Raw genomic sequence first — 25,777 nt, forward strand, 5'->3', positions numbered from 1 at the left:
GAAGAACTCCAGTGTCAGTATCAGCATGCAGTCTCAAAGCCATAGAATTTAATTTCTGCTTTACTAAGGGACATTTTTTGTTGTTTTTTTCCCACCATAATTCAATACAACTCAATTGAATTCACCCTGTAGGGAATAAAATTCCCAATATATCAGGCGAGACTTTAAGCTGCTGCAGCTTAAGCTTTATTTAATCTAAGCTTTATTACTGCATCTAAACTCAATGAGAATAAAAAAAAATCTGGTTTAGGATGATTTACTCAACAGTAAAGCTATAACCACAATTTATATATGAATAGAGCACAAGAATTGTTTACAAGGTTGTGATTTAAAATTATCCTTCTTAGCAACCACTCCCCATATTACTGAGAGCTACAGCCAAAATTCATTAATGTTTTTCAAATTACTGCCACAGTCTAAACAGCAAAAAAATATATTGCCTTTTAAAAACCACTGTATCAACTTTACAAATACATGGGATTATTATAAATCTATAAAGCTATTAATGTATTTTAATGTAGATATTCATAGAAATATTATAAAACCCTTTGCTCCAAGGTAATATGTTAAGCCAGTCAGTCACTTCTTGTCAAATGCAATAAAATGGTTTAAATAGTTAAGCAAATTTTAATGGTTTAAATAAGAGTAATTTTTTTTTCTCTATACATTTCTAATTTCTAATTTCTAAGTCTAATGTGGGACAAGTATAGTATCCATGTGACAAAGCATCCATGTGACAAAGCTGAGTAACAATTATCTACTGTTCAGTAGAGAAAAATCACTTTTATAGGTGTACCAGTAGGAAAATAATAACAAACTTAAAAAATGCACCACACACTTCAGTGTAGAAAAGACATTAATTTAAGAAATTAATCCATCATATAAATACATATTCAGAATTGCACTAAAACAATTAGTTCTAAGTACCAAATTGTCAAGACTTGTGACTTTTCTGACATTAAAAAAAAAGGGTTAACAGAGCATTCTGCTTCAGCTTCATTTCTAGAGCAGTTTTGGTACTGTAGTGGTTTGACCTTGGCTGTGTGGCAGATGCCCACTAAACCACTCTATCACTCCCCTTCCCAGTGAAACAGGGGAGAGAGTAAGATGGAAAACAACTAGTAGGCTGTTATAAGGCACTTTACTAAAGCAAAAGAAAAAAGCAAGTGAAAGCTTGTGCTACATAAGCAAAGGAAAAACTTAATGTCTACTTCCCATCAGCAAGCGATGTTTAGACACTTTTTGGGAAGCAGGGACTCAGCATAGTGGTTTCTCTGGAAGGCAAACATTGTAGAATGATGAATGCCTCCCCCTCCATCCTCTTGCCCTTAGCTTTTACATCTGAGCTGATGTCTATATGGTATGGAATATCCCTTTGGCTAATTTGGCTAAGATGGCCTGGCTATGTCCCCTCCCAGAATCTTGTTTCTCCCTTGATGGGGGAAGGAATGTCAGAGGGACAGTGCTGCTCAGCAGTAGCTGAAACTATCAGCTAGCATAACTATGTGCTATCAACAGGGACGGCTGCTAAAGAGAAAATTAACTCTATCTCAGTCAGAACCAGTACAGGCACAATTTCCCACAAACCATATGATACGCTAGCAGCGAGATGCTTACCCTGTAACAAGCCATCTCCAAAAGGGAAAGTTTTTTAAGTATCCCTTTTTATACATATTCTATTTTACTCTACATTTTTGCAAGCTTCTTAGTTCTATCAATGTTTCTGCATTTCCAAACTTCTTGGTTTGTTAATAACAGAAACTGCTTGAAATAAGAGCGTATCTGTTTACATGCCAGTCCCTCAAGACTACATTAACACAATCCACATGATGTTACAGCTGGAAGTCTGACAGATATTTTGTGGAATTTGCAGGAAGCACTTAAAGACCTCTAAAAACCAGATAATTTTGGGACATCTAATCCCTTTGTGCTCTATCTGGCACTTTTTTTCCTCCACACCATAGAGAATTTTTTTGTTACTTTTTTTCCCCCAAAGCCTTGAATAGTCTAAAAATTGCCTTTCTGTACAATGTCCTCTCCTCAGAAACTACATGACAGCTGCTGCATTCAGCTGGAAGACTATTACCATCTATTTGTATCTTCAAATGGCAAAGGATGAAAGGCACTAGGTTACATGCTGGAAGAGAAGAACTAAATAGGAAATTATTTTTACAGTCATTGAAGAGCCTAAGATTGCAAAATTCACAATTTGGCAATGTAAAATGAGAGTAAATACAATATTTGAAAGAACAAGAGCAGCTATGAAGGAAACATTTTCATCATCTGTCTCTATATATCTATATGCAGATTATTCTTTCAAAACCTACACAGAAAATGACATCAATTACTTAAATATATACCACATCCAAATTTATGAGATTTTTTAAAAGCAATGTGCATTCAGTATTTGGAGGCAGGACCTAAATAACATATTTCTTCAAAATCATATAATTTAACTTCAGTCAAATTTCCAAAAAACCTGATGTTAAGTGTTTATTTTTACAGAACTAACAAACTTGGTATAGAAGTTTGATAGAAAGCCATTAGGTGGGTATAGCTTTTGGTTCCTTTTCCACATAGTAGCTGATATTTGGTGCCAAAAAAAAAAAAGATTCCTTTCAGAGTAGATTTTCTAAAATGTGTTATAAATATGGTAAATATTAGAGAAGTCTACTGACCTACCTTAGTAAATCATTAAAAGTCAAATAGTTTGAATGTTGATTAATGAAGTATTTATTTGAGTTCAGTAAGAGGAACGATTTTTTAATGTTTGGTCAATAAGATGAGACTGATGATTTATTAAGAGCTTACCAGCTCAAGTTCAAAGCATCCAATGAGAACAGGTAAGAAAAGAGAGCAAGGCATTTTTGACTGCAAATGAAGACAATTGAGAGCATGGCCTAAATAACATGAGCAACTGAAAGAGACATTTCCTATGGTGATGGTTTAAGAATAGTTCTTGCCAATTCAGTATCCCAGTGAGACTCTCCCAGACCAGCTCACTTCCTCTCCTCTTTCCCCTCCCACTTTCCACTCCAGGAATGGAGTTGGGAATTGGAGGCACAGAGGTGAAAATTACAGGTTGAGATAAGAACAATTTACAAGAAACAGCAATGAGATAAGAAAATGAACAGTAACAGCAGCAATATTAATAACAAAAGCTAAAAGGAAAACAAATTACATAGAAAGTAAAGCAGTACCAGACCATTTCAGTCACCATGCTTTTCTCTCTCAAACAGAACCAGAAATGAGAATTCCTTGTTCCTGCCCCTGGAAAGTCATGTGAGATGGAATCAAATAACATTATGGCCTGGCCATGCCACCTTCCTGACTACTATAAAAAATTAATCATGTTCTGTCCAAAACTAGGACACATTTATGACTTAGAAAGCAATGTACACAATTTTCAGATTGACCACATGTATACAATCTCATAGACCAATGAAATCAGAGATCCCTGTTTAAATGATAGCTTTAAGGAGATTCAGTTTTCATATGCACAGACTCAGAATAGTTTAGAAAAGCAAAAGAATTTAACAAAGCAGATAAAGACAAGAAGCCTAGCTGGCAAGAAAACAAGACATCATAGGAATAAAATATTTTCAAGTGCAAAGTTCTTTGCAAAATAAAAAAATTGAAAGGGAAACTACATTCTGCTTTAGGCAAATTGTTTGGAGAAAAAGACATAAGGGGAAAAGGAATATAATGCTGCTCAAATATTTCATGTTTCTATTCCAGGACCAAACTTCAAAATAAATTCAGTACAATACCAAGAAACATTATTTAAAACATGTTTTATATTTTATTTGGAATTTGGGGATTGATATTCATGGCATACAAAGCTTAAGAAAACATTTTAGGAGTTTAAGGTTTTTTTAAATTTTATTAGTAATCTCAGTTCTGAGACTGCACTGCCTTTCTCATTGACTTGTTATTTATTTTTAAAGCAAGCAATAACAATATGAACAAAGTTTTACTGTGTGTCAATAATCTACATAACTCCCTTTCTGAAAAAGCAGCAAAAGTTACAGAGCTGTGCTATCAAATTAAGCACCACTAGCATGGAGTCAACCATTGCATTCAATAAGACACTATTTCTAAACCCACACAGTCATTTTAGTTTGCTTTTCTGTTCAGAGAATTTCACTGGTGCCTTTTTTGCCTATTACAATAACACGTTTTATATATGAAACCAAAGCACACTCTCGTCCAATATGAAATCTGAGTTGAGATGACAATCAAATGTTCCTCTTACCTCATTTTGGAGGTCTCGTATCATTTTGCTCTTCCTTTCCATTTCAGTCTTCAAAAAGTTAATCTACAATTTTAAAGAAATGTTGAGTGGGAGTTGTTGAGATGTAATTGCAAGCACTAATTATTTTTTATGCTTTTAAAAGTTATGGAAAAAAAAAACCAATCACAAAACCAAAAAATTTTGCTTACATACCAAATTGGTATAGGCCACAGTCAAGTATTTGCTAAATCTACAAACATTTAGCTTACTTACTAGAAAATTATTAGAAAACTAATAATCAAAAGAAGAATATTGCTGCACATAAATAAATACACATAATAAACATAAATAAATCTTTTGTTTTGTACCAGTAGACATAGTGTTTATTTTTCACAAGGTAGTTCAATGTGTTCGTCAAAGAGCTGAGGATTTTTAAAACAGTATTAACTGGTTTTCTAACAAAAATATTTTTCCCTTCTAAGAACATATCCATCAGAGCTGGTTTCTAACACAGTTATTTTATTTGAATTTTACAGTGTTGTTCCTAATTAGATAAAGTCTTTGCTTCTAGTCAGACCTGTGTGGAATAAAGTGCGTTATACGTGAAAGCATTCATATATAGTCTTTAGACCCTACTTAAGTCAATGACTTGACTTGGAAAGTAGAAATTCTAGTCACAAAGCTTAAGACTTTAATCAAACACAGGTTAAAAAATTATTTTTACAATTGAGTTTTTTCAGGACTGAGCTTTAATCACAGCTTATGGAATACAATGGGAAGAAGGAGGACATAATTATATGCAACTAGAATTAAAAGAACACATTACCGCTACTTTGAAGGAAGATGCTTTTGGATAGTTCAATTAGCAGAATATTCATCCCTATTTACCCATTTCCCAGGCTGTTAATACAAAACTCTACTGTGGTGGGTTTAGTGTTGGCTAAAATTGCTAGTGCACCTACTAGAATTATTTACTCATTTCCTGCTGTAAGACATTAATTAGGAGGAAGGCAAAGCAGGCTCAAAACTTTAAAGGTATAAAGAAAATTTTATTAACGGAACTAAAAGAATAATAAGTATCAGAATAAAACCTTCAGAACACTTCTCCTCCCCTCCCCTCCCTACAACCTCTTTTCTTTCCCGCAGACAATGTAGAGACAAAACCTGGGATTTTCAATCAGCTACCACCTCTACAATAGTCTTTCATCAGTTCTTGTAGGGAGAAGAGTTTCTCTCACCATACCACGGAGACTTCTGCACAAGGAACGATTCTCTTGTGGCTTCAATGTCACAGCAAATCAGTCGCCCAAGAAAGGAAAATCTGTTGGCAGTGTGAAACTTCCTCCCATGCCTTGCAGCTTTCCCAAAGCTGCTTTCACGCGCCATGCCAACTTATGGCGTTTTATTTTAAGGATGAGGTGTTCTAGCATAAAAAAACAAAAGCTCTCTTCTTTTATCTCTGGGAACAGAGGCTTTTCTTCTATCCCTGGGGCAAAGTTTCTTATATGTCTCTGTTCAAGATTCTCATTAGATTACAGCTTTTCAGTACCTACATGCTCCAGCACGAGTGCCCTTTTCTCATGGGCTGCAGGTGAATGCTGCATCCCTCCATATGCTTCATGAATTACAGGGAAAAAACAAATGCTGATAAATCAAAAATATATCTGCACCATATCCTTACAAAGAGAATTTCAGCCCAAGACCAAGATGTCTCCTTTATCCCCTCCTAACTAGAATTTGACTCCTTCTTTACTGACTTCAGTGTCCCATGTTTTCCTTACATGTCTTCACTCTTTCCTTTTCCTGATTTGGGAAAAAAATTGGTGTTCATAGGTTCATTTGTTCTCAAGCTTTATCAACTGAAATAGTTTTTATAGGGTTTTGCAGCACTGAAAAGTTGATCTCATCCAGGCTGTGCATCAGAGAGATTGCTTGCTGTGTCTCTCACTGCTGGTCATGTGGTCTCTGCCGACACGGTGCGAGCCATGCCGGCTGCCAGATCCACTCAGCACTTTTCTTCATGCAGAGCACCAGAAACAAGAAAAGCTGCTGCTGCTGTTTTTGTCCTTCTCTCTGCAGCATGGCTGGCTAAAAGTGGCTAAACAAAGTTCATTGCGAGCCATGCTGAAGCAGCAACGTCTGAGGGCAGTTGTCCCGGTTGTGCTGATTTTTTGGCCCTGCAGTTCCAGCAACGTGGCTGCTCCTGGATCAGGCCAGCAGCGGCCATTCCTGGCTCGCGGCTGCTCCTGCCCTTAGGGCCACGCCCAGTGCCGATAGAGCCTCTGACTGACAGCCCGGTGGTGTCGCTGGAAAAAGGACTGGCAGGCACTGCCAGGAAGGGGCCCAGCCCTTGTGGGAAGGGGCCCCAGCCACCTGCTGGGACAGGGCCCTATGGATTCCCTAGTGAGGGGCTTGGCAGCCCACTTACCACCCCTCAGGGGGCAGAAAATCTTGGCCGGGCCACATGGGGCTGGCCCGGCCCAGCCACGCAGGTCACGCAGGTAACTTCTGAAGTTACCTCTTCAAAAGCTGGAAGACAAGAGAGCTTTCCCGGGCTTGGCCATCTTTAAAATGTGAATCTCACAGAGGCAGACCCAGCTTCTAAATGGTTCAATAGGTTGTCAATTCTCAGAGCTAGCCAGCTGCTGTTTTTCACTAGGCACAGAGGAAGCTCTTAGCAGCCCCTCCCAGAAAAATCATTTCCATGGGTGGCTTCTTCCCTTCTCACCAAATGTCAGTTAATGCAAAACCAGCACATCTACCCAAGTTCAAGGGAAATTACAATTGTTCTAACATTGCAACAGATTTGTTAAGAAAAACAAAATTCCTGTAAGAAAACAGATTCAGATTATAGAGACATTGACCCAAAGGTTACTCTCATGTAGATAAAAAAATGACACCAAACCTACATGATATGACAGCTCTTCTTAGAATCATGTCACACTCAAGTAGACATGCCAATAATTTTAAAAAACGTCACTGAGCTGACAGCACTGTTAAGTGTTTCAAAAGAGAAGTCAGAGAATGCTATCATCCCTTAAGACAGAAATGTAGGTAGATGGTCCATGAAACTAGTGCCACCTGATATACATGAATAGATCATCTTTTACAAACTCTTCCAAGGGTTTTTCTAAGTGCTTTGATTGTGGAAATACTGATTCTACATCACCCTTCTGTCTGAGAATGATGTTTTATGTCACTGGCATAGCAATGACATCCACAAACACTGAAATTTAGAACATATGTAGACAATAAATATGAAAATTTTGCACAACAAAAAATAAACCTCATAATCCAAATATCAGATCAAAATTAATGGGAAGAAATACAATACAGCTATTTTTTGTGGTTATTTTGTTTTTTCAGCTGTTCAGAGGAATTTCCAGCTGAAAAACCCCAAACAAACAAAACAAGACTCTTTCAAGTTATATGTGCCATTTGCTCTGTGTCTTTTTGTTAACAAAAGTGAAAATTAGTCCATGATCTCCAACTCCATTTCTGGAAGAAGTGGCTCCACTTCACATTTAGAGATAATAGCTTGACATTATTAATATTTTTTTCACTGCACAAGAACTTAATACAAATTGATTAGGCATTTGATGCTAAATGCAGAACAAAAAATTTGTCAACCTTCAATGATTGTTAAAGAGGCTGTTAGATTATCTGGAATGATGTCTTACATATTTTGAACGCATATTGTATAACTAAACCCAGTATGGTCCTTCTGATATAATCTATAGTTCTAGTGTGAGACGATTTGTAGAGAAGCTCCTTCACAACCAAAGTTTTTCTGGAAGACTGGATTTGACCTTGAATGTAGGACTAGTCCAAAATTTAAACCATCCTTATCATAACTAGTGTTTTTCTGCACATTTCATTATCCCAGCCAAAACGGCTGAAACAATAGGCATAAATGTATCTGAGATCTGCCATAAATTTTCTAGGAAAGACCTGTCCCAAGACAGACTGCTGCTTTGTTGCACTCTTTGTTAGTGCAACAGATGCAGGACACAATTCAGAAAGGCAGTGCTTACTCGTGTTAAGATCCCCCAGGTCAGCCCTCAGTGTGATTACTACTCGAAAGGACAGGATTGTCTTTACATATCCTTTCACCTTTCTCAAGCCTGAGCTGCTGCTTGTACCCTCAGAAGGTTGTTACTACCTAACAGGAGCTCCACTGGCTGCTATCTACCTACTAGAGGTAGTACCCACCAACACTTCAGCAGCTGCTCAGAACAGCAACTTTTTTGCTGCCTACAGTTCTTGGTTTCTCTAGTCTTAAAGGTTCAAAAAATGGATATGCAAACATAGTAACACTGATATCTCTGTTTCTGGTTAATCACTTACGCAATGCTAGTGAAAAGTCTTGCTACATTATATATATATAATTATACATTTTATATATACATTATATCTAATGTATAGCTGTTCTGTCCTTTGTTTCTGTTCCTTTGTTTGTTTTGGTCAGAGTCCTTAAGTAATTTCCCAGGTATTTTTCATTTAATTTGACTTAATTCATGTGAATCCTTATTTACACTTTTACAGTGACTTAATAAAGAACACCTTCTGGCAGCCAATTAACATATATACAGTAAATACTCTACTATGCCTCTTTGCCAAGCGCAGAAAAGAAATATGTATTTCCACCCTTCCCCCTCTCACCAATGTTTTATTAGTCTCTGTGAAATGTAATTCTACTTTCATTTACTCTGATGAAAATCAAGAACTACTTCACCAAGTCCTATAATATAAAATGTGCTTAAATTGGATTAGAAACAAGTTCCACAATTAATTAAATTAGAATTAAATTCAAGCTCCCATTATCTCGCTAGTCTTGCATTAAAGTACTAAGACCTTCTTTCATAGATTTCACATTATTTTCAGAAAAATGTGGAACACACAGACAAACCCAGTATAAAATAACCTTGTGTGTTAATAATAATATTTATTTCCATTTCTAGCAATTTTCATCTAAGGAACCTGAGGCACTTTTTGAATATTCATTCAGTCTCACTGTATTGTTGAGCTTCACTATGTACATTGTACTCTGAGGCATAAAGAAGTAAATGTCACAAACCAAGGACACATTTCTGATTTCCTTAGAATTATTTGCAAGTTTAATATGCTATTAGTGGCAAGTATTAGAATACAGCTCAAGAATTCAGATTCTTTAACCATCTGCCACATCCTCAAGACAGGTTTTGTTATACACTCAGAGGAGCTTTTCCTGGTTTCTACACCAGGTGATATTTTTCATAGTTAATAGCAGATGTTGTTTTGTGTGAACAAATTTTATGCTCTTCAAAGTACTAGCGTGGTAATGAATGTACACAAGGCACTGTTGCTCAAAAAAAAAAAAAGTACTATATAACAAGCACCAACAAATCCATTCACTACCTCTGAGATTTGTGTAATCCACATCTGAATTAGTCTTGAGTATCAAAATCTAATCAAGACATTAAATAATGAAATATGTTTTCCACTTTCCATTTGTAGGATTAGAATTCATTGTGCTAATAAAGTCAATAGGAATGCATTCAATGCACCTGAAAAAATGTCAACTTTAAACTAGTATGTTCTGAGTATTTATCAGAGACAACTGGATACTCATTTTTTCGTATTTCAAAACTATGTTGAAGGAGGTGATTCTCCCCCCTACTCTGCTCTTGTTAAACCCCATCTGGAGTAGTGTGTACAGTTCTGGAGTCCCCAGCATAAGAATGACATGGAACTGTAAGGGCAAGTTCAGAGGAGGGTGACAAAGCTGATAGGAGGACTGGAGCACATCCCCTATGAAGACAAGCTGAAAGAGTTGTAACTGTTCAGTCTGGAGAAGAGAAGGTTGCAAGGAGACCTCAGAGCAACCTTCCAGTATGTAAAGGGACCTATGGGGAAGCAGCCAGAGAGAGACCCTTCATCAGGAACTGTAGTGACAGGACAAGGAGTAATGGGTATAAATTGAAAGAGGGGAAATTTAGATATTAAGAAGATATCCTCCACTTTGAAGGAGGTGAAGCACTGGAACAGGTTTTGTGTGGAGGTTGTGGATACCCAACCCTGACAGTGTTCAAAGCCTTGAGCAGCCTGATCTAGTGGGAGGTGTCCTTGCTGAAAGCAGGGGAGGTTGGGATTAGATGATCTTTAAGATCCATTCCAAACCCTTAACATTTTATGACTCTAGGATTCAATATAGACAATTTTATAGATTGTCGCAGCACAAAAGGATCTTAAAACAACTGCAGTTTGTTTCAGTTTTTTTCTGGATATATGCTGTCCAGGCTAGAAAGAGCACCAAAATATTTTATCCTTTTCAAACTCAATATAGCTTTCAGATTACTTCTTTTTGCACCTGAAGAGGATAAAAGTTCTTTCTTTTCTCTAGACAAAAATATAAGTACCAAAAATATACTGATTATATGTTGTGTGGTACACTAGAACAAAAAGTATCTTTACTCTTCAGACTTCTGAGCAACAAAGGGAAAAATATCTTTTCAAAAATCAGATTAACTGATAGAAACCTGCAAAAGGAATAGTTTCGCCTACAATCTAAGCTGTTTCTAATTAGAAGGTAGCAAAACATACACTCTCACATTTTCTTCACCAAGGGCGTAAAACCACATACAAATCGTAGTCATACAAAATAAGGCATTGTATATATTTGTTTAATTCAATAATTACATTTAAACCTCTGTCTTGAACAAACCCTTGCTTTGTGACCCTGGAAGACAGCAAAATCTTAATAAATAAATCAGTAGTTATCCAGTATGAAATATAAAATAGATCTATAAACACTTCTAGAAGGTTGTTTTCAAGTCCAGAGTTCAAATCATAGAACACTTAAGGTTTGAAGGTACCTCTGGAGATTATCCAGTCAACTTAAGCTCAGTTATGTCCATTAGGAATATAGGAATATTACTAACCAACATAGGAGAAGTGTCCTTCTTCCATCTTATTAAACATGCCTCTACTTTTCTTTTTCCCTATTGTAGCAAAATGTGTCTATTTATGCTCCAAAACATTACATTATTACATGAAAGTCAAAACAATTGTGCAGTTTGTCCAGAAACAGAATTTCAATAAACCAGAAAATCTTAATGGGACTTAATGATACCTTCTGTAGTGATAATTAGTTCTACTACAGTCAAACTCAGACACTATTTTGCTGCTGAAAATCCACAGTAATTCAAAAAAATGTTAATGGATGTATGACAGCGTATATTAGTATAGATGAGACATGAGAGTCCATATGGTGAAATCACAAAGTACCTTGGACTTGATTAGCATAAGAGATCTGATAGCCAGGATGCCTTGGCAGGAACAAACAGAGCTTTGAAGATTGCAAGAAGATTGGATCAAGCCTGGGACAGGAAGAAGATTGAATCAATGTTGAAATATGCATGTATGTTTGTATGTTTGTATGATGTTTAACTCAACCATTGTCACCTTCCTAGAATAGTATATAAGCATATGTAGACCACAGTAAATTCATATTCTGATCACTGAGTCAGTTGTCCCTGTCTCTCTTCATTGCCAATACTTCCTCACCATGTGAGGAAAAGGACTGGCCTAGGTAGTACAGTCAGCGCGCCCCCAGAACTGATTGTGATGGTGAGAGAACTGTGTCTGGGTCCACAATCACCTGATCAGCTTCGACAAATAGTGAGCTGAGGAACGAAACGATGGGATGGAATGTGTCCAAAGAGAGAGATGTTAATGAAACTATGCTTGATCTTCTGTGCAAACATGGGTCCCCCATCCTAAAGCACGACTAAGTCACTTTTACCATGAGTGTCACACATGTTTCCTGATGCCACTCCTTCTTCTGCTTTTACCCGCTGCTTCTGGGACAAGGTCAGCATTCAGCTTTACAAGCTGGGCACCCTCCCTGGACATGATCCAGAGATGTGAATGCTCCCTGCTTATACGGCAGTCATGGACATGCTTGAAAGGGAGGAGGACAGTGAGGCTGCTTGCAAGGCTACCTCTGAGACAGTCCTGGCAACCTTGCTGGACCAAAACCTGCCCAGGTCCCACTCCCCATCCCCCGTCTGCATGCCCTCCCTGATGAGCACCAGGGATAGAGCCTGGTCACCCCCTCCAGCCTCACTGCTATACCGTCAGCAATCCCAGAACTGCCAGACAGGATGGGACACTAATGCAGTGGACACTGACTCTGACAGTGAAGGGGAAACTGGATCCTTTCGACCCCGGCCCCAAAAAAGACCCAGACTTATTCCCTTCACATATGCATAATAATTGGTTATGGATGAAAAAGAAAGCCCTTGAGGACAGAGACTTAGATACCGCGGCAGAAATATTCATGACCCACATGCAACTTGGCCCAAGGAGGGGAAAACCACAATGAGAGCCCTCAGGCCACTCAGAAATTAAGGCTAATCTATGTCGCTCCAAGTTCCACCAGAATGGCCAGCCTTTACAGGGATACCCATCTCAGAATGTGGGACAGCGATGTGCAGACACAAATCACACAGCCAATGCAGCAGAAGATGCAGCAACCAGGAGCAGTGGTCAGCTTCCAACTGGCCCAGCCCCCTGCCACAGGACCATCTGTGACCTACGTGGAGCTACCCCATTGCCACTAGAGCAGTGCCAGATAGGACACATCAACCAGTAACACAGTAACATTAACTGACTGCTCAGTATTTTGTCTCCGTACAGGAATTTCTGGACCCTTGAAACCTGATTACCACCATGCTTTGCTCGTAGGTAGATCTTCCACCTTGGCAACAGGATTATTAGTGTTGCCAGGAGTTACTGACTCTGATTCAGTGGGGGAAATAAAGACCATGGCTCATGGACCAAGGAGGAGCTCACGACACATCTTTTGTCCCACCTGCAAAGGAAACTGTGAACCTTGGGTTTTATGTCAGTGCAAAAAGTGTGGAAGTCAGTGGTATCGCAGAGCCCTTTTGGCAAAAGCATGGTGTGAATCGTGTTATGATGTAGAGTTACAAATAAGGTATAAAGCCATTGAATTTTTAATTGTAGTAGGCCAAGAGGAAGAGGATAACCCTCACCTCCCTATTCTCAGGAGAGAAGTGTTGAGGGGATCTGAAAATAGCTATATTTGCAAAGTGGAGTGCAAACAAAACAGCTTGTTGCCTTCTATTTGGCCAGTCATTGAACAAGCTTGGGAAAAAATAAAAAGGGAATGTGCTAAAAGATACGCTTAGAAACTAAAGTCCAAAAAGTTTTTGCCACAGTTAAGAAAAAGCATGGAATTAAATCAAATGCTATGCTTATGCTTATTAACATTGCACAGCTTGGACTGTTGTCCAACCCAAAACAAATGTTTGGATAGCACTGGCTAATGTAACAAAACAAGATATCTTATGCTTAGCTACTGCATCCCCAGAAAATCCATTTCCAACCTGTTCATTAACTCAAAATCTATCCATAAAGGCATATAGCAAATAAAAAATAGTGTGTTTAAAATAAGAATAGAATCTGAATCTTAGCTAGATAACTTGTTTAGTGTCTGAGGTTTAACACCCTGGCCAAAAGATTTCTTTAGAATAGGTATGCATGTGATGATTTTGATAATAATTGTATTAATTCTGATACCTTGTTTACTTCAGTGTATCCATAGATTAATTAATAAAGTCATTAAGGTAATATTTTTGGTAGAAAAAGAAAGGGAGACATATGGTGCAATCAAAAAGTACCTTGGACCTGATTAGCACAAGAGATCTGATAGCCAGGATGCCTTGGCAGGAACAGAGTTTTGAAGATTGCAAAAAGATTGAATCAGTGTTGAAATATGTATGCATGTTTGTATATCTTTAACTGAATCATTGTAGCCTTCCTAGAATGGTGTATAAGCATATGTAGCCCACAGTAAAATTGGGTTCTGGTCACCAAGTCAGTTGTCCCTGTCTCTCTTCATCACCAATAGGTCCATAAAGATCATCTCACCAGGGAGAGCACTTAGGTCTCAATTTCCTGTCTTAAGTCTCCAAAAGTGTATAAACATACCTAAACTCCACAGAAATAAGGGAACACAGGAATCTTAATATTTTAGAAAATTAAAACTTTTTCCATTTCCTTTCTTCTGAAGCTTAACACTTGTTAGCAGAGTACTAACATATATGTGAAATCCATTCCTTTTTTTGCAAAGTTTTTTGAGCTAATAAATTCTTAAGGCAAGATTAAGAAACAACAGAAGAAAAACAAAAGAAGAAAGAAAATCACTCACAGTAGCCTGCTGCTTCTCTGCTTTCTCAGCTGCCTCATTAAGCTGCTTTTGGAAGGCTTCCTGGAGAGATTTCATTTCCCTAGTGTATTGAAAACACAGAACACAAACTTCAACACAAGTCTCCATTAGGAAATAATTCTTCAGATCCAAAAAATGGACCTTTAATTATTCAGAGTACCAAACAGATGTACTTTGTCTATGAGTCTCACAAATAAAATCATAATGACTCCATGAAGTGTAGTTCCAAAGCAAAACAAAAATTATCTATGATGCAAAGTGGCCAGTGTTTATATCTACTGAATGGCCCACTGTACAAAACATCTGCTAGTGCATAATTTCTAACAAAAATTATTGGCACCAAGAAAGTGAGGAAAGTGGGCAAGTTAAAATTCACTGACATGGAGTTCTTCAATAAGAATAAAAATAAAACATAGTTTTTCAATAAGAACTAGTTTCTACCTGCTTTAAAATAAACAAATAAATCATGCCCTAAAAAAAATTAACTTCATATGGCACTTTCTAGAGACAAGTAACAAAAAATTCACTAGAAGATTCTGGCATAAAAAGAAAAAAGAACAGGATAATTTCTTGGATTGGGCTTTTTTTGAATCAAGTGAAAACCTTTTGCATTACTGATTCAGTTGGAGATTTTCTCCAAACTGCAAGAATTTTTTATTCACAGCATATGACACACTTTGAAGTTGTAGCAAAGTAGTAAAATTACATATTTCATAACAGCTGTAAAGCTTTTGGTTTCTGCTTGCATGGATGAACTCTCAATGAAGATCAAGCCAAAACTGGATTTACACACAGTAAAAGATAGTAATTTAGCCCTTTGAAACCTAAACTGAATGGAAACCACTTAATTTTAAAAGAACTTGATACCTGCAGGATCATCTTTCTTTTTAGCTGATAAGCCCTACTACTTTCAGCAATTTCAGCAACACTAGGACAGAACAGATTTAATTGAAAAGTCATTGAGCAGCATGAAAACAATATACCATCAGCACTAACAGATGCCATCATTTCAAAGTGCTGATGATACACAGAAAGAATAAAACTGGGGGCATCATAGCAAGTGACCAAGTTTTACCTGCAACTTGGAAATTACTGGAGATTTTGTACAAAAGGAATTTTTAAAAATCTATTTTTTTAGTAATAGAACATTTACTTACAAAAGCTGAGATTCTAGTACTCTAAACTTTACTGTATCATCCAGCATTGTAGAGCATAATCAAAGTCATGCTCAGGCCAAATACAGTTCATGTTTGTTCAAAGAAAGATTGTAACATTAATGTTGAGATATATTTTGAATTTTGGCTTCAATGCATTAGTTTTAAGCATAATACTGTCTTCACTTTTCTTCATTTACTGCAGACAAAACACACCCTGAGGACCCTGGCAAATAAACAGTGACCTTTCCTTAGTGAAAGTCTGTAAGAAAGATTCTCTGGCACATTTTTAATACCTCTTTCAAATGCTGAACTTCTACACCTCTCTGGAAATGAAATCTAGTAAGTCTGTAAACAGGCAGAAACAGTAGTATCCCCAAATCATTTCCTTGCAGTGTACTGTAAAAAACCTTTCATTTTCTGAACAATGGAGTGGGCTGCTCAGCAATGTATTGCACAGATCCAGTCTTTATTTCTGGGAACCGCCCTTCTGCTGTATACTTAATGTTTGAATGCCTTAGAAGTAAAAGTCAACATGTATTTTCAGTTGGATCTTGAGAGACTGCAAGTGGTGGTTTAAGGAGGAGATTAGGAAGTGTGGGGATCTGTGAGCCCTCTATTCAGGAGAGTGGTAAGTCCCCCTGGAGAGACGCCACAATGGTCTAAACTGGCTCACCTTAAGGAGAAAAATGGTTGAGGCCTCTCCTAGGATGCCTCTTTGTTGCTTATACATGTACCCCAGTTCTACCCTTTCCCCATGCCTGTTGGCCAGCCCCTTTGCCCGCCCTCTGGGCAGTTTCTTCCCTGCCTCCTTTCGTCAGGCCTTGTCTTATTCCTAGAACCTTCTCTCTTCCTCTGTTTCCCATTGGCCCAAGTTCTCTAATCCCTCCCTCACCTCATACTGATTGGTTCTGACACTTTGGACCCTCCTCTGTACCACCCCCTGACCCTAGTTTCATTGGTCCTGGTTTCTCCCCGCCCCCAGTACAAAACACTTTGCACAGCCTTGTTTTGTGCCTTTTGTTTTTGGCCCCTTCAAGAGTTGGAAGCAATAAACTTCCCTCGTGGAACCCATACAAAGATCCCTCTCAGCTCTTTGTCACTGACTCCGACTACATCTATCTGGCAGTGTGAGTGGCTGTGTGGGTGTGTGGCACTGGCAGAAGCAATTTTCCCAGAGACGCTTCTGGGAAGGTTGCAGCACCTTACCAACAACTCCACACCGCAACAGGAAGAATATTTGAAATATATATTAAAATTTTCTTTTAGCAGACTGAATTTTCCCATCTGCAACTAAGATCTATTTACTAAACAGTCCATTAATATTTTTAATTAATTCACATCTCAGTTTCATAAAGGAAAGTTGTATAACAATGAAATCATCACAAAACTGCATTCACGTATGATGAAGGATTTCATCTGTGCAAAGGACAGCTATGATGCTGAGATGTACACCTTCAGTCACATCCAAGCCACTTAAGTATTTAAATAGGACATTAGCTAAAGTCTTGCCTTTATAATTTATTTGTCTGGAATAACCGAAAGACTGTTACATATCACAGTTAAAATAAGAAATTCTACTGGTATTGTATTCTGGACCTTATATATTGGGTATTTAAGACATGAAGGTCATTTTCTCACATGGTTTCTATGTAGCAATGCAATTTCATATGTATTTTTTTGTGTACTTCTACAATGAATGTAGATGTAAGACAGCCATGGAATTTAATTACTGCATTTTTAACAATGAAAGAAGTATGACCTTAATATTTCTTACTTAACATTTTTCCTAGGGAAAATACGAAGTATAAATGCACTCATTACATACCATTTTTCCAGCAAAAGTGGTCACTATATTAGTTATGTTTTCTTGTTATTAAAATTGTATTGATGTTGCTATTTGCTGGTCTGAATTTGAAGAATTAAGAAACATAGAATGATAAGACTTACTCGCAATGAAGCACTAGGGAAATTGAGATTAAGGACTAGGCTGGAAACTTGCACTCCCAGCCATGGGAGCTAATTCTTCAAGTGCTCAATGAATAATTTTAAATTAATACTACTTTCTCCTCCTAACTCCATTCATCACAAATATTCTGTGTTAGTATTCCTGTTTGCACATGGACTAGTGATTTTGAATGCCTACACACATAAACATTTAATTAAGATGTTTGAATTAATGTCACCATCTTCAGACATAGAGATCTAGACACTTCAGTAATTTAATTTTCTAAAAAATCTGAATTTATTTTTTAAGGAGTGCTTCATGACTAAATCTTCCTTTAAAATTCAAAATGCCTTTCTTTAGCAGATATCTCACCATACCATTTTAATAAATTTTCCTGTCATATTTCCAATATAAGAAAATACAAAATTTGTTTCAAAAAGAGTATTTTCTGCCTTTATTTTACTGTTACAAACAGCAGACTCTGGAATACGGCAGTGTTTATCTATATAGCAGAAGGAAAGTTGAAATTTACTAGTCACACAGTTTTCAATCAGGAAATGGAAAGAGAAGGAAGAAGGTGAGAGTCTTACCTTTGGTTTTGGGCCAGTTCCAGAAGTTTCTGCACTTCATTTTTGGTTGACACTTCATCATTTTTTAATGACTGATAACAACAAAAAAACTCTATTAAAGAGACCTTTTTTATTATTAATCTCTAAAAGTATTTGGCCCTCATTCATAAAATGGTCCTGGTGAATTGCAGACATTACCATTTAAGAAAACTGGAAGAATAGTCTAATTTTTCTTTTACTGTAACTCAAACACAGTTAACTGTACATAGCTGCGTATTTTTCAAATATGAGAGATATGTACAATAAGCAGATTTAGAAACAGATGAATGATTAAAAGCATTAGAATTTTATGAAAAAGTGAGTGGATATATATAAAAGAGAATACTACAGCCCATATCAGTACCTCTGTATTGTTGAATCTAAAATATTTCACAGAGTAATTTTGCTGAATACTACCTTCAACTGTGCTACATTCTAAAATAAATTTGGTACAAGGAGAAGCATATTTCTCTAAAAAGTAAGAAAAAGCCTACAATTAACAGCAATAAAGCACTCAACCCCCCTCCCCCCCCCCCCCCCCAACCCCAAAGATAAAAGGGTTGATTTATTAAAACCAGAGAAGTCTGGGACATAAGACAATATAACATAATAATATAATATAGCACAGTACTGATACACACCACTAGCATTCTCCTGTGAACAGACAGTGCTTCTTCTACTTTTATTTTTTCCATCTAGCTTACATTGATGAAGATAAAAATGTATTGTCAGAAAAATAATTTCCTTTAAACTGGCATGAAATGCAGAGAGCAATTTCAATTGATGAGTCTAAATGTTTTCAGCAAACCAACAGACTCTAGTGGGAAAAGACAGGTGCTCCTTCAGCTGAATATCTGGACCTCAGATCCAGAGCAGCATTTTCAATCTAGTTTTTCCTCTGGGGAGCTGGTTTGAGTTCAGAGTTAGTCTATTGCCCTTTCAGCCTAACCATGACACCCAAAAGTTAAATGCAGAAAAGTCTCAGCTCTCACTTCAGGCTCATCTAGCACAGTTTGTCAGTTGAACTTGTAAAGCAATGCACTCTAGTATATCCAGTCAGATTGTCTAAGATGGCACATCAGAAAGGTAAACTGAGCAACTAAATTGAGTGTATGGAATTCAGCAGCAAAGATCCAACCTGCAACAGCAAAGGACATCCTTTGCAGTAGCTGCCAGTACAATGTGTGTCAGCTCCATTAATACGGCATATTTTTTGTCCTTCCCTTCCTTTTTCTATGTTCTATTTTCATATTTTCTTTATTTTTATTGAGTTGACAAATGCCCCAACACATTAGGATGAATTTTTCCATGAAACCATCAGATTTATGTAAAGTAGAACATCAACAAAATAAAATAATAATTATTCACTTATTCAATGATTTTTTTTTAAAAGAAACACTTTTTAAAAAAAATTAAAATATACCAGTAAGTAAATGTTGAGGTAAGTAAGTAATCCTGTAGAAACTGAGACAGAGTCTAACCTGGAGGTTTACTTTAATTCCCTGAAGTTCTTTAGAAGTCTTTAACAGTTGATGAAGTATGTTGCTCCTTTCCTTAAAGACTTCTTTCAGCTGTCTTTCCAGTTCTTCATAGCCCTGTCTAACACAAAGAATAAAAGCATAAGATCATCTCAAAACATTAGTCAATGCACCTGACAACATATCTTAGTTCATCAAAATTTAATTCCAACACCCTGTATAGATTTCAAATTGGACTCTGTCCCCTTGCTCACCCATAGAACTTGATTTTTCCAAATATAGAGAAATAGATGTTTTATAAATTGAAATGATGTTCTGATTCTGAGTGAGCAAATTACGAAATTGAAATATTGCAAATTATGGATTGTCTGGCATAAGAGAGACATAAAGGGATGTATTTAGTGTGAGTGACAGTGTGAGATTTTTCTTACCTTAAAACATATACCATACCAAAAAAAAGTTTTTTTAAATAACAATATAATATTGTCTATTGTATTTATGTATTAGCCTTTACATGTTGTTATTGATCATAAATGTTTGGATATGGTACCATTTATAACTCCTTTTAGCTGCTCATTAGTATAACACAATTTATTAGTTTTGCACCGTATAGCTCATAGAAATAATCATATGATTAATATATCTATGTATGCACAGGGCAGCTTATAGAAACAGTGGTGTGATAAATACATTGTAAGCCTAGCAAAACATGAAATGTTAAAATGCTTCCATGTAACTAAGAAAGCTGTGTAAAGCAATTATGTTGTTTTTCCCACATGCCTGACTGACTTCTCCAATTGATAACAGTGATAAGAACCAGAGCACCAGAAGTTAACTTGTTAACTCCTTGTTATCAGGAAAGTGTGAAACAACAGGATGAAAGAATAAAATATATTGACCTGATGTACAGGATGTCATGCAGATAAGTCAGCATGAAAGGCCAGACAAAACACAACATCAAAAGCTCCTGCAAATGTTTGAATAATGTATGAAACACATGAATATGTACAGACCTTAGTAATGTAACAGTATATAGATAACACTGTCTTAATCTACTGGTGTGTTCTTTAGCCAATAGCCAGAAACACCCCAGCACTGGACACTGTCCCTTTTCATCCCCTTATTAAACTTTTAAAAATTCCAAAGAGTGAACTGTTTTTCACAGAAAGCAAAACTTTGGACATATGAAGTTTTGAGACATCAGTAATCTGAGGTGCCATGGGCAGCCCAAAATGTTATTGTGTTCTGTATGTATCTGTGCCCAAAATTGTTACTCTCTTTTTCAGACCCTGCAGCCAGAAAACAGAAATGGGGGGCAGTCCAGTCTTCAGTCCTTTTTTAAGATGGAACTCAGAAGCAGGGAGCTCTCTGCCTCTGCTGGCAGCATTTGCTTAAGGTGGAGGCTCTGCAAGGAGTGGGTGGCCTTGGGCATTGGGATTTTTTATTATTTTTTTTTCTGGTCTTGTAATAGTAGCAACTCAAAACCCCCCTGCACTTGGCAATCAAAAACTGTTTCAGTCTGAAGTTTGCAAACCTATCAGCAGGGTGAAGTGAGCCAGTCCCTGGGGCCACTCACTCTGTATCAGGGCTGACTGACCAGTTCCTCGTCCCAGCACGCCCATACTGCATGGGACAGCAGGGCCATCATTAGACAGAGTGTGGTTGGCGGCAGGAGGAAGAGGTGGAAGCAGCACTAACCCCGCACAGGCCGGCACTTCTCATCTGCCTCTGGAACTGCTCCATAAGCCCTACCTTCCTGGAAGGCTGCTGCCATCCTTCCCCTGTGTCTCCCAGCTGACATGATTGCCTGTGAAGGCTGCAATTCTTCGGGGGAGCATCAGAACCATTTTCACTTTGTCTCCCTATACATGGTCTCTTTCCTATGGTGGGCGCCATCTTGGAAATGGTATTTCTGCCATTTTGGGTATCTCTGTTTGTGTGTTAATTTGATTTAGCAATTTTGTATCTAGTGATTATTTGCAGTTATTTTTTGCCTGTTGCAGTTTCGCTTGTTAGCACTCATTTTAGAGTGTTCCCCTTTAAGTTGTTTTAAAGAAGGACATGAGGAATGAACAATTCAGATCTATTTTATCTTGATAAATGAAACACAGGACTCCTTTAACACAAGTGCCTTAGTAAAAAGTATAGGTTAAGAAAAGTTAGGTGTTAGCAGCTGTGCTAGATTGCAACTGCTTTTGCAAAACAAGAAGCCTATCCCCAGAAGGCCCTACTATGATAAATAAATAGTAGATGCTATGCCTAATGCTAACTGCTCTTGGAGAAGAACAAAAAACAAGTGGACTAAGATGACAAGGGAAAGGAGTAAGAGACAATTGGTTTGGCTAACTTTTGCTTTTTCTTCAGGACAAGGGCTTAACTCATGTGCGCTAAGCAGTAAGGAACACTTCCTGTGAGAAACAGCTCATTATTTGAAATTTTTATAAAAGTTAAAAAGGGATAAAAGGGATAAAATCCAGCAAAACACCCCAAAGCATTGGGGTGCTTTGGTGATCAGCCAAAAATACACCATTAACTTAAAACCATGTTCTCTATATAATGTTATATTACAGGGGGTACATGCATCTTCATAGGAGTTTATACATATTCAAACATTCCTGTGAGTTCAGGTGTTCCATGAATTCTTTTGCTTGGTTTTAACCTTTGACTTGTCCATCCTTCAGATTAAATCAATATATTTTATTTCTTCTCATGGTTCGTCCTGTTGTTTTTACACTTCCTGATAATGAGGGAAGGTTAATTGGGTTCTGGTTTTTGTCACTGTTATCTTATAATTTAGATAAGATGGTCCACAAAATGTGACAAACTACCTAATTATCTTACACTATTCTTCGAGTTAGTTACATTAATAAAAGCCTTTTAACATCACATAGTCTGATTTAATATTATGCTACAGCTTAAGGTATATTTATCACTCTACTATTTATATAAGCTATATGGTGCATATATTAACTGAGAGATTATATTATACCAAAAGGCAGTTAAAAGGAAATATAAAGTGTACCATGTCAAAATCTTTCTGATTAATAATAATATGTTAAAGCTAGCTAATACATAAATGTGAAAGCCAATAATATATTGTCTTTATAACACTTATTAACTGCCATTTTTATGACTAATAGAAGAGCTGTCAAAAGAATAGATAAATGATCTAAAAGAATAGGAACATAATTAATACACAATTACAGATGAAGAATAACTGATACAGCAATAAAATGTGTAGAATATAAGTAAGCATTAGCAAAATAGGTGTGATGAATGTATAAGATAAGAATAGTGTGCCGTGTTTGTAACCGTAAGATAAGAAAAACCACAAGTTATGGAAGACCTCAACCCCTTAAGACTAATTTTTAGATAAACAAACAAACAGGGCAGATGCCTGTCATGGTTTTAAAGCACTAGCTAAAAAAAATCACTAGAAAACTTACTTATTTCTTGCTGTGAGATATGGAATAGGAGAAGGGCAAAACAGGCTTAAAACTTAAAAGGAATAAAGAAAGTTTCTTAACAAAACTACAAGAATAAGAAACCAGAATGAAACCTCCAGAAACCCTTCTTCCCTACCACCCAACCTTTTTTGTCCAACTGACAACTTAGAGACAAAACCTGGTGGTTAAAGCAGTCCTAACTATATAGTAGTCTTTTTATCAGTCTTTGTAGAGAAAAAGAAGTTCTATTTTGTCATTCTATGGAGAGTTTTTCTCAAGAAAACAGTTTTCTCATGGCTTTGTATTCTCATGGCTGTCTCTGATGCCAGCTGCCTGGAAAACTCTGCCATCAGGCCCCTCCTCCCATTTCACACCACTCTGAGGTGTGTCCATGGGGTATAAACTCAAGGGGTGTAATTTTAACGATGAGTTATTCAAAGACAAATGTTCTCTTCATCTGTCTCTGTGACCATTTCTGGGAACAGAGGTTTTCTTGTTTCCTCTTGGGGGCCAAGCATCTCTATCAACTCTCACTTCTGTTTTTCTGTTCCAGCATTTCATGAGATCACAACAACTTCATCTGCTCAGCTTCATCAATGGATTACCTTTGCTCAGATCTACACTTTGAAATATTTCATTCCCCCCAAAATACTCTTTCATGAATTAAAGGAGTTTTTTTTTTCCTGCAACATTATTGTCCATCTCCATAGCTTTAACAAAAGATTATTTCATCTTATTAAGGCATCTCCTTATTCTCTTCCCATCTGAAGCTTAATTTTTTTTTTTCACTAACTCTGATAGCTCATGTTGCCTCTCTACATGTTGGTCGCTTTTCCTTTCTTCTCTCTGGATAAAGGATTAAATCTGCAGGTCTCATCTGGGTAGTGAAAGGGTTAAAATCTGGCACAAACCTTGTGGATGGTCACGTGATCTCCACCGGGGCAGCAGCTGGCATTGTTTTTGATGGAGGATTTTTGGTGGCTGCTCTGGGGGTGTGGCCAGCATCTCAGCATGCCCCGGGCGGATGGCTTTCCCTCTCTTTACTCGGCAGTCTCTGGTGAAACCCAGCAGCAGCAGCAACTGCAGCCAAGTACAGGTCTGGTCCGGCAGCCCTGCTGTACAAAGCTCAGCGAGCCCTTCGAGGGGCTCAGCCCCTCTGGGAAGGGGCTCCTGACACTTCACAGTCTCCATCCCCCCACCCAGGAGCCGCAGAACTGTGGCTACCCCCGCTCCCCCCGCAGCCTTGTCCGGCCTGGTGGGGAGGAGGCTGAGCCACAGTTCTGTTACCGTTTCACAGCCGTAAACAAAGAGGGAGCTAGAAGCTCCCGGGCTTAGTTTTAAAGGGTGGTGTTCGCAGGTTGATCTCACTTTTCAATGATCAAAACTACTTTCAGTTCTCAGAAATGGCCAGCTATCGGCCAGAAGAAAAAAGGGATAAAAAGATAACTTCCCATCAGCTTCCAGCAGCCTTAACTTCCGTGGGTGTTTTCTACTTTTTTCGTAAATGCCAAACTTGTTAATGTATAAATAAGCACTGTAGAGATAAGCATGGCAGAGATGCAGATGGAGGTGTGGTATTAAACCTTGATGCCCGTGTAACTTAGGTCAAAGTTACAAGGTGCTTATATAGCTTGAGTTATAAGACATCAATATAACAGATACCAATATAACCTGAATCATAGCTTTCTATACTTATATAACCTGAATCATAGCTTTTTATACCTATATAACCTGATAGGAATAACTTCCTATACAACGTAATGGCTAGTATATGGTTCATTACTTACTTAATACTGAATAGAGAAAAAAGAAAAAAACAAAAAGAAGAAAATTCACCAAGTAGTTAGTTTCAGAGATAGGTAAGTATAATACTGAGAAATCCCCAATGTAAAGCCAATTCACCACAAAACAAAGAATTTAGGCCAGTTAGAACCAGATGGACCGAGGAACACTATAACTGCACATGCTCGGAAGACAAAGTTGAAAAGTTCAGATGCAAAGATTTTGGAAGCCTTTATCAAAGAAACGTGACAACCCCTGAATTGGGGAGATGCAAGTGCAGTGCAAAAGAACTATTTCTAATAATAAGACCATACTATGTAAATTAGTTCTGGTGTGTATATGATGATGTTATAATGACATAATAACACTAAGCAATACTGCATAAATATACCACAGCACTTGACAAAGGTGGGTGAGTTAGGAGAACAAATCCCCCTCACCGCCAGCACTGCAATAAGCAAATACCTGCTCTATAGACATTGGTCTATGGGGTTTTAATTCCACCCTATCTTTTGGGCATCAATCCCCTGCACGCCTCATGCTCCCCCTGACCAGGCCAATAAAGATTGCTTTACTTTACAGTTCCTTACTGTGGAGTAGAATCCTTTGAATCGTAAAGTTTAACTCTATAATTTCTTCTCACTTAAACCTTACAGTATAAGCTAGAACTGACAAATAGTGGAATCAAACTGTGATAAATTAACTTATGAATAAAAATTCGTAAAGGGTATAAATAAGATATATGTATGGTTATAATAATATAAAATATAAAATGTAATGTGATAAAAAGTCCTTCCCCAGATCTAGTCGCGAATTCCCCTTCAGGAAACAACAGTTTCGGCCAGCACTCAGATAACGAGCGTAGACAGCGCCCATTAACCAAAAAGAATGAG

At 37.4% G+C, this 25,777-nt stretch overlaps 1 protein-coding gene across 2 annotated transcripts in view; it reads right to left on the reverse strand.

Moving 5' to 3' along the window:
- LUZP2 (leucine zipper protein 2) overlaps positions 1 to 25,777 on the reverse strand; it is a 270,961-nt gene that overhangs the window by 115,542 nt on the left and 129,642 nt on the right. For both annotated transcript variants that reach the window (XM_015630315.2, XM_015630312.2), the window contains exons 2-5: positions 19,660 to 19,777; positions 18,161 to 18,231; positions 14,451 to 14,529; positions 4,256 to 4,318 (exon numbers count right to left, since the gene is read on the reverse strand). In XM_015630315.2, coding sequence (XP_015485801.1) covers positions 4,256 to 4,318; positions 14,451 to 14,529; positions 18,161 to 18,231; positions 19,660 to 19,777 — 331 coding nt within the window. The remainder of the gene's footprint in view (positions 1 to 4,255; positions 4,319 to 14,450; positions 14,530 to 18,160; positions 18,232 to 19,659; positions 19,778 to 25,777) is intronic.

Source organism: Parus major, chromosome 5, assembly GCF_001522545.3.
Source record: "Parus major isolate Abel chromosome 5, Parus_major1.1, whole genome shotgun sequence".
NCBI classification, from domain to species: Eukaryota; Metazoa; Chordata; class Aves; order Passeriformes; family Paridae; genus Parus; species Parus major.